At 48.0% G+C, this 11,926-nt stretch overlaps 2 protein-coding genes across 2 annotated transcripts; one reads left to right on the top strand and one right to left on the bottom strand.

Moving 5' to 3' along the window:
• Window positions 1–868: 868 nt before the first annotated feature.
• Window positions 869–8,632, top strand: LOC119336551 (isoamylase 1, chloroplastic-like). Its single transcript, XM_037608596.1, has 19 exons — window positions 869–1,410; window positions 1,511–1,693; window positions 1,784–1,876; window positions 2,184–2,336; window positions 2,573–2,649; window positions 3,117–3,258; window positions 3,330–3,437; window positions 3,538–3,623; window positions 3,864–3,935; window positions 4,008–4,134; window positions 4,361–4,447; window positions 5,546–5,638; window positions 6,166–6,324; window positions 7,080–7,163; window positions 7,373–7,453; window positions 7,536–7,615; window positions 7,751–7,868; window positions 7,984–8,261; window positions 8,373–8,632. Exons 1-18 carry the CDS (start codon window positions 1,039–1,041, stop codon window positions 8,239–8,241), a joined length of 2,373 nt encoding a protein of 790 aa, XP_037464493.1. The 5' UTR covers window positions 869–1,038; the 3' UTR covers window positions 8,242–8,261; window positions 8,373–8,632.
• Window positions 8,402–9,357, bottom strand: LOC119336553. The gene is made up of 3 exons (XM_037608597.1): window positions 9,109–9,357; window positions 8,862–8,996; window positions 8,402–8,771 (listed from the first exon to the last, which is right to left on the bottom strand). The coding sequence occupies exons 1-3, from the start codon at window positions 9,304–9,306 to the stop codon at window positions 8,700–8,702; spliced, it is 405 nt and encodes a 134-aa protein (XP_037464494.1). The 5' UTR covers window positions 9,307–9,357; the 3' UTR covers window positions 8,402–8,699.
• Between the last annotated feature and the right edge of the window lie 2,569 nt (window positions 9,358–11,926).

The following is an 11,926-nucleotide window of genomic DNA, read 5'->3' as shown; positions in this document are numbered from 1 at the left end:
GCGGCGGCGCGACGGCCGATTTAGTCGATGCACATGATGGATCTGGCGTTGGGCGGTGTAGTGGTCGCACGAGCCGATGTTGTGGTGGCGGTGGTGGCCGAAATCGTTCGACACGACGGACCATGCGGTGGCGGCTGAATGGGATGGTGCAGCGGTCGATTCGGTCGGTGTGGAGCGCGGTGGGGGAGGGGTTCATGGTTCCAACGCGGGACGATGCAATGATGGTGGCTGGAATCGGTCGATGTGGCGGCCGATGCGGTGGCAGTCGATTCAGTCGATCTGGAGAGCGGGGCGGGAAGATACAAAGGTGAAGGGCAGAGACGCGTGGATCTGGCGCTCGACGGTGGCCGGAATCAGGGGTGGCACCGACGCACAGAGGCACCCGCCGCAGCGTGAATGTTTCACAATGGCGATTGGGTCGCTCGTGGCTACATTTATTGTTATTTGCAGCACTTAGAGGCAAAATATAGGGCCGCCCTAAATTTTTTTTGCAGTTAGGACACTCCTAGAGCTGTGAGCAACATATACTGATAGGACAACTGGTAGAGCTGTGTTTTGTTCTCTAAATGCCTAAAAACGATTTTTTGGCACTAGCATTACTTTGCATTATCCCTCGGAGAGAGCATGAGACAGCCCCATTTCTTCCCAGTTCTACCTATGGGATCTTGTTCTCCCTGCAACCGGGCCTCACGGAAAACCCGTGCCAGCGGACCCGCCCCATGCTAGCACGGCACGGCACCCGCAGCGGCCGGTCCAAATGGACGGTGAGAGCCGCAACGCGACACGCCCGGCACAGTCAGCAAAGCGAGAGCGCGCGCACGGCGCACGCACGCTCGGACGAACGGACGGTGCGATCGATCGATCGATTCGATCCCTCCCCCCTCACTCAACCACAGTAGCACTCTGCCATACTATCACGCACGCACTCCAGTCACACCTCCCACGAAGAACCAACAGGAGGCGCGGATCCCACCGATAAATAACCCCGCCTCGCCGCTCCTCCCCAAAATCAATCACCGATCGCTCGGGGTTCCCGGCATGACAATGATGGCCATGCCCGAGGCGCCCTGCCTCTGCGCGCGCCCGTCCCTCGCCGCGCGCGCGAGGCGGCCGGGGTCGGGGCCGGCGCCGCGCCTGCGACGGTGGCGACCCAATGCGACGGCGGGGAAGGGGGTCGGCGAGGTGTGCGCCGCGGTTGTCGAGGCGGCGACGAAGGTAGAGGACGAGGGGGAGGAGGACGAGCCGGTGGCGGAGGACAGGTACGCGCTCGGCGGCGCGTGCAGGGTGCTCGCCGGAATGCCCGCGCCGCTGGGCGCCACCGCGCTCGCCGGCGGGGTCAATTTCGCCGTCTATTCCGGCGGAGCCACCGCCGCGGCGCTCTGCCTCTTCACGCCAGAAGATCTCAAGGCGGTGGGGTTGCCTCCCGAGTAGAGTTCATCAGCTTTGCGTGCGCCGCGCGCCCCTTTTTTGGGCCTGCAATTTAAGTTTTGTACTGGGGCAAATGCTGCAGGATAGGGTGACCGAGGAGGTTCCCCTTGACCCCCTGATGAATCGGACCGGGAACGTGTGGCATGTCTTCATCGAAGGCGAGCTGCACAACATGCTTTACGGGTACAGGTTCGACGGCACCTTTGCTCCTCACTGCGGGCACTACCTTGATGTTTCCAATGTCGTGGTGGATCCTTATGCTAAGGTGATCATACATTAGCTTTACCTGCATCTTGGTATTTACAGTAGAAATTGTTACGAGGACGCTTATTTGCTGCCTTTTGTGTTGCTCCAGGCAGTGATAAGCCGAGGGGAGTATGGTGTTCCAGCGCGTGGTAACAATTGCTGGCCTCAGATGGCTGGCATGATCCCTCTTCCATATAGCACGGTATGCCTGATTGCTGAAAATATCGGCTGCATTTGTTTCTCTCTTTTTCTCATATTTTTCTCCTGTCTTTCACTTGTACTACGTTGCCTCAGACAGTCATGATCAAAGAGAGCAGTGTTATTAGACATTTGTAGTTGTCTGCTGACTTTGACGAAAACTTGTAATTTATGTTGTTAAAGGTCCTTGAATCATATTTTTTTATACTATTATGTTTGCAAGTGGAAGTGAAGTGAAATTGCATCTAGTATTTGTTGTTGTTGTCTTAGCCGTTTAATTGGACATGCAGTAAAAAGGTTTGCATCTGCAGTTTGATTGGGAAGGCGACCTACCTCTAAGATATCCTCAAAAGGACCTGGTAATATATGAGATGCACTTGCGTGGATTCACGAAGCATGATTCAAGCAATGTAGAACATCCGGGTACTTTCATTGGAGCTGTGTCGAAGCTTGACTATTTGAAGGTACAGTTGTACTTGCTGATTACATAGGATAATTTTTTAAAGAAAGCTACATATTAGCCAGAATTTGGGTTATTACAAAAACTACTGCTATAGCAGTTACATGCTCATTATCGAGGAGATGCTCACACGCATCTTATTTGGATTTAATACCCAATTCTGTAATCATGACTAAATATGTTTTCCCAGATCTGCTTATGAATTCCGTATTATTTAATATTGGACTGTTCCCTCTACAGGAGCTTGGAGTTAATTGTATTGAATTAATGCCCTGCCATGAGTTCAACGAGCTGGAGTACTCAACCTCTTCTTCCAAGTAAGGACTTGAATTTAGTATTAGCCTGCCAGCACTGTTGGAGTGAGAGTTCATACACATTTTGTGCCTGCATAACTGATATTTGTTCAAACTATTTTTTAGCAGTCACTCAACAGTTATATATATATGATCTATACCGGCTGCTGCTAATGATGTTAATATTTCGCAAGTACCTAAGCTAGATTTTTCTCCATGAAACATCAATCCATAATTGAAATTGGTCACAACAGTTGAATAGTTGATAGCTGAAAATGAAATCCAGCATGCTACTGTCTTGCCATCTCCAGACTTGCTAACATGAATTTTGTCTGCCTACCTGTCATTTGTACCAACGTTCCCAATTGCCCTCTCATTATTCGTGTGTACCATGCATATGTGTTTTAACATGATTATTGTTGGCTATATTTCTCTTTGGAAACATGACCAATTTATCACTGTTTTGTATAAACTGCTTGTTTTCTTATCAGGATGAACTTTTGGGGATATTCTACCATAAACTTCTTTTCACCAATGACAAGATACACATCAGGCGGGATAAAAAACTGTGGGCGTGATGCCATAAATGAGTTCAAAACTTTTGTAAGAGAGGCTCACAAACGGGGAATTGAGGTAAGCAAGTCGTATGAGTTAGTTGCTCCTTTTGAACTTATCAATTTGATGCGAAGAAATGTTACTGTTAGGTGATCCTGGATGTTGTCTTCAACCATACAGCTGAGGGTAATGAGAATGGTCCAATATTATCATTTAGGGGGGTCGATAATACTACATACTATATGCTTGCACCCAAGGTGACAGATCTTTCTTGCTGCATAATTGTTCTTTCATAGATGTATAGAGTATAGATGTGTTATGTAGTAGTTCTTTTTCAAGGGGATTATGTTCATGCAGGGAGAGTTTTATAACTATTCTGGCTGTGGGAATACCTTCAACTGTAATCATCCTGTGGTTCGTCAATTCATTGTAGATTGTTTAAGGTACAGATATACATTTTACTTCTAGAACTACTTTTCATTTCTTTCGCTGCTTGTCATTTTGATATGATTAATTTGCAAGCTTGTGGGGGTAAATCTTTTGGTCAGCATATTGTATCTTTAAATGTCACCAATACTAATGTCCTGGTGCTTATTGATTTGGCATCTTCAAATTGTTTTTCTCCAGTGAAAAGGGAAAAATCTACTGTATGTCTCGTCAACTAATTTACTTTTATTTTGCAGATACTGGGTGACGGAAATGCATGTTGATGGTTTTCGTTTTGATCTTGCATCCATAATGACCAGAGGTTCCAGGTAATTTGTATTTATTGTTTGTTTGCGTGTTGCCTTTTCAGAAGATTCTTAAAAGAATGTTTCTTTTACAAGTCTGTGGGATCCAGTTAACGTGTATGGAGCTCCAATAGAAGGTGACATGATCACAACAGGGACACCTCTTGTTACTCCACCACTTATTGACATGATCAGCAATGACCCAATTCTTGGAGGCGTCAAGGTACTTGTTTCATCCAACACCTGTTGTCTGTGTGCATTCAATTGTTTTAATATGGTAATGATCAATTTCCCAATGCTGATAAGGAAAAAAAATGCAAGTAGCTCTCTTTATCTGCTTCTTGTGAGTTATGCTAAACATGTAGATACTATATTTCAACTGTATATACTTGACATATTATTGCTTCCTTTGGAGGCTCTCTTATTCCTTTCCCCCGTTGCAATTATAGCTCATTGCTGAAGCATGGGATGCAGGAGGCCTCTATCAAGTAGGTCAATTCCCTCACTGGAATGTTTGGTCTGAGTGGAATGGGAAGGTAAGCTACCTGTTAAAAGTTTGATTGGCAAATACTGATAGAAATATAACTTATATTTGTGACATATATAGATAAAGCAAAGTAATACGCATTCCACCTGAACTTTAAAGGGGCACGCAGAATTATCCCGCATCTGTCTACAAGAATGATAACACATGTGCTGAATAGTGAAGTACTACTTGTCAAATGTCTGAATGAATGCACTAACTCTTGTGGGTGTCAACCGAGCAAGAAATATTTGAGTTTTCTGCAAGAAATTGTTCATGTTGTGCTGTATTATACTCCCTCCGTCCGAAATTACTTGTCGGAGAAATGGATGTATCTAGACGTATTTTAGTTCTAGATACATCCATTTTTATCCATTTCTGCAACAAGTAGTTCCGGATGGAGGGAGTATCATTTAACAAATATATGCATGTTCGAAGTAAATCCCCACGAATAAGCACAGAAGACGATATTGCTTTTTGACTTGCAACACCTAAACCTCATTGTTTTCTCCTAGGATTTTGGGTGTTTGAAGCAAGCAGCTGGATGATATTTAATTTACCTTTACCTTTATTTGTAGCTTGATTTGAGGGTGCGACAAAGGTTTTCGCTTAGTAGTATTTTGTAAATTATTATAGTTTATATATATACTCCTCATTTGGGCACTTCCGTACTGGTCCCATAGAAAATAAAAATGGAATTGTGAATTCTGGGTGTCTGGCCAATAATTATTGACAACACTGCTGCGCATTTGGTTTTTATCAGGGAATGAAAAATTGAAATCGGTAAGAAACATTGCGATATTAAGCTTGTACTTCCTCCGTTCCTAAATATAAGTATTTTTAGAGATTTCTATATGGACTACATACGGATGTATATAGACGTATTTTAGAGTGTAGATTCACTCATTTTGCTTTGTATGTAGTCCATATTAGAATCTCTAAAAAGACTTATATTTAGGAACGGAGGGAGTATATGCTAATGCTGGTGGATCTTTAAGAGGGAACATATGATCTTGTGCATCCATTTCAACTAAACAAATATGTTGCACATCTCCCACGTCACTTACTAGCTATTTCATCCAAGTACTAACTTGTGTGGTTGTTTCCTCAGTACCGGGACATTGTGCGTCAATTCATTAAAGGCACTGATGGATTTGCTGGTGGTTTTGCCGAATGTCTTTGTGGAAGTCCACACCTATACCAGGTAAGTTGTGGCAATACTTGTAAATGAGTTGAGTGAATGTCACCTGGATTTTTTATATATACCACATGATGATACACATCTAAATATATAACAATCATAGTGTATGCATATGCATTTGGCTAAGAAGTATTAGTGTATACACTAGTGCTATATATAGGTTTTAACACCCAACTTGCCAATGAAGGAACATAGGGCTTTCTAGTTATCTTATTTATTTGTCCGGTGAATAATCCACTGAAAAATTCCAGCCATGTCATTTTTTAGGGGGGGAGAAGAAACTATATTGATTTGCCCCCCTAAAAGAAGCCATCTCAGAATTCATAGGTAAGTTGCTTTTCTGTAAAGAAAGGAAAACGACTTCATACTTTCTATCGGTGCTAACTTAGCTCGATGTATATTTGTAAGATGAATGCCAAATTTAATTTGTCGGATAATTTGATCTGTTATTCACAAATTTCTATTTGGTTTCTCTAGAAATCAAACCAGTAACTTGTTATTGGCACTGCAACTTCTTATTGATTAATCAGGCAGGAGGAAGGAAACCTTGGCACAGTATCAACTTTGTATGTGCACATGATGGATTTACACTGGCTGATTTGGTAACATATAATAAGAAGTACAATTTACCAAATGGGGAGAACAACAGAGATGGAGAAAATCACAATCTTAGCTGGAATTGTGGGGAGGTAATTCTGAACTCTCCTTTTTTTTTTTTGAAATTTTCATGCTTTACATAATAGTTGAATGGCTGACAAATGTCGTTGTATGGTTCTCTCTCTACCTAAACCGTTAAGGCAGTAAGAGTTTCCCTACAAGATCTCTTTGTTCGTATAATTATATTTTCTAGAGAAAAGTTGCCTTCAATTTTGTGCACACGGCAGTACAGGAATTGTGGTTATAAATATTGATACAGGCTGACCACCGTTACTAATAGGGGGAACAATAAGCACATTTTTTTTAATAGCAAAGGCATCACCCTGGTTCCATTTCCAACGAAATCACAGTATCCGAACCATAAGTTTTACAAGTATGCGTAGAGAGAAATAAAGTATCAACCCGGCAGAAACAGTTGTTTCAGGCGCAAAGAGAAAAGGAAACGATATGCTCTATTACATCAACCTTTTAGAATTTAGGGACGACCAGCATCATCCCATCTTCAATCAACTGGAGCGAGGTCACCTCCAATCTTCTCAGCAGCCTCAGAGTGGTTACCTCCCAAGCAAGTGCATCCGCATCCATCATCTGAGGGTTGGGCACATGCCATGAGCACAATCACCTGAATTTGATGAATTTTCCTCTGTTTACCTTGCAGCAGACCCCTGCCGTATAAATGGTTTTAAATGACAGCATGTTCTTTCAGTTTGGAGCAAAATTTGTGCAATTGCAAAGAAGCTTTAGAATCATGTGTAACATGCACTTACATTTCATGTGAACAATATAGGAAGGAGAATTCGCAAGATTGTCTGTCAAAAGATTGAGGAAGAGGCAGATGCGCAATTTCTTTGTTTGTCTCATGGTTTCTCAAGTAAGACTTATATCTGATCTCTTTAATTTTTGAGATTGCCTGTTTTTCACAATGGCATGTGTTGTCAGGCGAAACATCCAATCCCAATATTAATAGAGCCAACATGAAGGGATTGCTTATCTGAGATATCTGCCAAAGTTAAATTCTTACATTCACCTTCTTCAGTATTTCAGACCTTCTAAGCATTTTCATTTTTTTTGAATTGTTAGGGAGTTCCAATGTTCTACATGGGTGATGAATATGGCCACACAAAAGGGGGCAACAACAATACATACTGCCATGATTCTTATGTCAGTACAATTTGGTCACATATTGTTGTTCTAAGTAACTATCTTCAAATCTTTGCATTCATCCGTCATGGCTCTTCTGTAGGTCAATTATTTTCGCTGGGATAAAAAAGAACAATACTCTGAGTTGCACCGATTCTGCTGCCTCATGACCAAATTCCGCAAGTAAGTATTCCGTTGAATAATTTCTGTGTAGAACCACTGAAGGTGCCTCCAAACGCTAAGCAAGAAGCAATGTCAATTTCACACCCTAATCAAGTTGGTGTTGTCTATTTGTGTATTTGATCTGCTGCACTGTAGGGAGTGCGAGGGTCTTGGCCTTGAGGACTTTCCAACGGCCAAACGGCTGCAGTGGCATGGTCATCAGCCTGGGAAGCCTGATTGGTCTGAGAATAGCCGATTCGTTGCCTTTTCCATGGTACTCATATAGTTCTGACACTTCACTATAGTTGTTTTAAAAAAGAAAATTTAACTCAAAAGTAAATTATGGAGAGTTTTAGAAGTAACAAATATCTTTATGTATCTCACCACAGAAAGATGAAAGACAGGGCGAGATCTATGTGGCCTTCAACACCAGCCACTTACCGGCCGTTGTTGAGCTCCCAGAGCGCGCAGGGCGCCGGTGGGAACCGGTGGTGGACACAGGCAAGCCAGCACCATACGACTTCCTCACCGAAGACTTACCTGATCGCGCTCTCACCATACACCAGTTCTCGCATTTCCTCTACTCCAACCTCTACCCCATGCTCAGCTACTCATCGGTCATCCTAGTATTGCGCCCTGATGTTTGAGAGACCAATATATACAGTAAATAATATGTCTATATGTAGTCCTTTGGCGTATTATCAGTGTGCACAATTGCTCTATTGCCAGTGATCCTAGTATTGCGCCCTGATGTTTGAGAGACCAATATATACAGTAAATAATATGTCTATATGTAGTCCTTTGGCGTATTATCAGTGTGCACAATTGCTCTATTGCCAGTGATCTATTCGATCCACAGATACATGTGCAAACTGCAAAGTTTCTGGTAATCAGAGAAGTTTTTCCTGATGACCAAGCTACTATAACATTCATTGGCAATGGAGCAAAAACAAAATGCACAGAGCATGCTCTTCTATCAGTGACACTGAAGGAAGACGAACGATCCACACCGCAGTCAGCAGGGCAGCATAAGGAAGGTAGAAGAAGCAGCAAAACGATGAGAAGATCTCCAGCTCGATCTGCTTGCTGTGCATGCCTGTGTCGATCATGATTCGGTGCTTTCAGGATATGTGATGCATCTGTAGACCCTGCATCTCTGGCATAAGATGTACCCTGCCTGCAGCAACAAGGGACTCCGGTTGGTCGCCGGCGCCGGAGCTGAAGAAGAGGATGGAAATTAAGGTAGGAGAAAGAAGAGAGAACTCACGGCCTTGCAGGTCGGGCAGCGGCGGTAGATCCGGGGGCTGCTCTCGGACTTGACGTTGTTCTTCTTCCCCTTGCAGAAGTCGCACAGCAGCCACCCCGTGCCGCCGCACCCTTCTTCGCACTCTACACCTTCTTCCTTGGGACAACAGCGCAGACGGCAGGTGAGAATTGTTAGCTTGGAGGAGCAGGTGCATAACTTAAGCTAGTCAGATAGTCATGGATCACTGCGAGGCTTGAGAGATGCTAACCTCCATGTCCATGTCCGCCTCCACCTCCGGCGGGGCCGCCTCTGCCGCCGCGGCCACGGCGACCTCCCTGCGGACGGACACGCAGCCGATCCTCCTCGGTTGCCGAGACAGCGACCCCAATGCCGGGGACGGCAGCGGCGGCGATGGGTTGTGGCACCAACCGTGCAGGCTCGTCGCGCTGCACCACTGCACAGCCATTCTCTTCCTTTCTCAGCCTCGCCTCACCACCGCACCCTCCGGATAAAATCGCGAGGGAAAGGTAGGGAAAGGATCCCGCCTCTGACACCTCGGCCCCATGCAGGTCCACATCGGCCAGATCACGACCGCCACGAGTCAAACCGCAAAGCCTGACATCCAGGCCCGCGCAAAATCTTCGTTCGCTGCTTCTACAAGTCGCCTCGAGTCAACACTCTTCACCAGATCTCGCCGCCGCGTCCTCCATGCCGTCGTCGCACCATCACCACCACCATTGCCTTGTCCTCCTCCTCCTCTTCCTTGTTGCCGTCACACTCTCCGCCGTCGCGGCACTCGGAGGAGGAGAAGAGGCGGCCTGCGACGCGGAGTCCCCGCAGGAGGAGGACCTGCGGCCGGACCGGCTCACGGTGCTCCTGAGCGGCTACTCGGAGCGGCGGCTCCCGCTCCTCCGCGCCATCGCGGGAGCCTACGCCGCACACCCGCTCGTCCTCGCCGTCGTCGTGCTCTGGTGCAACCCCTCCACGCCGGACGACCGCCTCCTCCTCCCGCGCTTCCCGCCGGGCGTGTCCCTCCACCGCACCGCCTCGGCCTCCCTCAACTCCCGGTTCCTCCCGCACCCGTCCATCCGCACCGCCGCAGTGGCCGTCGCCGACGACGACGTCCTCCCCAACGCCGCCGCGATCTCCTTCGCGTTCGTCGCCTGGCAGCAGCGGGCCGCCCGCCCAGGCACCCTCGTTGGCTTCTTTCCGAGGTCCCACCACCTGGACCTCGCCCGCGGGAGGTGGGCGTACACCGCGCCGCAGCCCGGCCGCTATTCCATGGTGCTCACCAAGTTCCTCGTCCTCGGCGTGGACCTCCTCCGGAAGTACTCCTGCTCCCCGGAGCTCGCGGCGGCGCGCGCCGTGGTGGACCGGGAGCGCAACTGCGAGGACATCCTCATGAACTTCGTGGCCGCCGAGGTGTCCGGGGAAGGGCCGGTGCTGGTGGAGGCCGGCAGCATCAGGGACTGGGGCGACCCGAGGAACGACGCCAACACTGGCACCGGCGTGGAGGGCGGCGACGCGGCGATGAAGGCCGTGGGGCTGAGCTCGAGAGGCGGCGTGGGGCACTGGGAGAAGCGAGGGGAGTGCATCACGCAGTTCCACCGGCTGCTAGGGAGGATGCCGCTGCGGTACAGCTACGGGAAGGTGGTGGAGGCGGCCGTCGCCGAGCAGGGACTGTGTAGCAAAGGTGGCCGTCTCGTCCGGTGCGACCAGGAGTAGTCGGCTTTGGCGTGGCCTGCTTTGCTGCGCTATTGTTGGGTTTATAAAAAGAAACTCATCGTGTTTTAAAATTAGATGCGTTATTTTTTTAAAAGTCAAACATTTTTAAGTTTGATATTGTGGTTGTCGGCAATTTTGGCTGTGAACTTGGTCAAAGTTAAATGTTTTTTTAAGCACGTCTAAGCATACCAAATTTTATAGAATGCAGAATTAAAATTATAAGAAACTGCCACTCATTGTGAACAACGAGGGTCGCACACACCACACCACGGTTGATCAAGTCCACAGACGGACAACACCGCAAAGCAAGCTACAACACAAAAAAGCATATCCTCAGCTAACACACACACCGCGTCGCGACGACGCCGGACATTTCCGAAGACCACCTCTTTCCGTAGAACATCTCCTGTCGACGCACCATCCACACTGAGCGCCTAAGAAGAAGTGGCAAGCGGAAGGCATGACTTGCTCCCATCTGAGGGAGACACCGGCGATGAGCGTACATAGCGCCGCAAAGTACCAGAAAGAGGATAGCGGCGAACACCGGAGGATCGCAATAAGGACCCAGTCGTGTCTCCACAAAAGCTCCCAACGGAGATACGACGTCGATGACGCCGTCAATGTGACGATCCAACTGAATCAAGGCTTTCGCCCGGAGACAGCTACCAACTCCAAGATGCGAGGGGCAGGGTGAACACGCCTCGGTGACGCCTCCAAGAAGGGGATGACACCCACAGGTGCCATCGCCATCGGCCTGATAGGAGCCAAGCAAGATTTTCATCCGCGCATCGCACATCACCACGCTTCTTGAAATCTGGCAACACCGTCCAATTAGCCTCGCACCGCCGCTACCGCAACTCTAAGCAGAAGCAGTCGCAAAAGCCGAAGACCGACGACCGGCTGCACAACAAAGAGGAACTCGGTGATCGCACCAAACTCCCAGCCTGGACAGAAACCACAACCGCCCGCACCTCTGGCAAGATCCAAGACCACCCACAGCAGTCGTCGCCAACCAAAGGACGGCCTTGCGACGGCCGGAACAGAACCTCATGAAGCACCAAGCATCGCCACCGGGAGAGCACCGCCGCTCACCACATTGCACAGAGGTGACCGACCACTCGCTGCTCACCAAGACTCCATCTTGGCCGAGCCATACAGTTGTCGCCACCACCAACCTATTCGTGGGCTCGTGCCACTGCCTTCAAACGTCTCCGCCGACACCATAGCTCACCATCTCACCACCGCCAACTCTGTCTGGGCCCGCCGCCCAACCGAGCCTCCCGCCGAGCATCGGCAGCCAGCCCTCACTCCCAGCCAGCGCAGATCTGACCGGATCAAGCACCGCTGCGAAAAACGCCGCG

The sequence above is a fragment of the Triticum dicoccoides genome, chromosome 7B (assembly GCF_002162155.2).
Source record: "Triticum dicoccoides isolate Atlit2015 ecotype Zavitan chromosome 7B, WEW_v2.0, whole genome shotgun sequence".
Taxonomy (NCBI): Eukaryota; Viridiplantae; Streptophyta; class Magnoliopsida; order Poales; family Poaceae; genus Triticum; species Triticum dicoccoides.
Note: the sequence above shows the minus strand (reverse complement) of the source record. Positions and strands in the feature narration are given on the sequence as shown.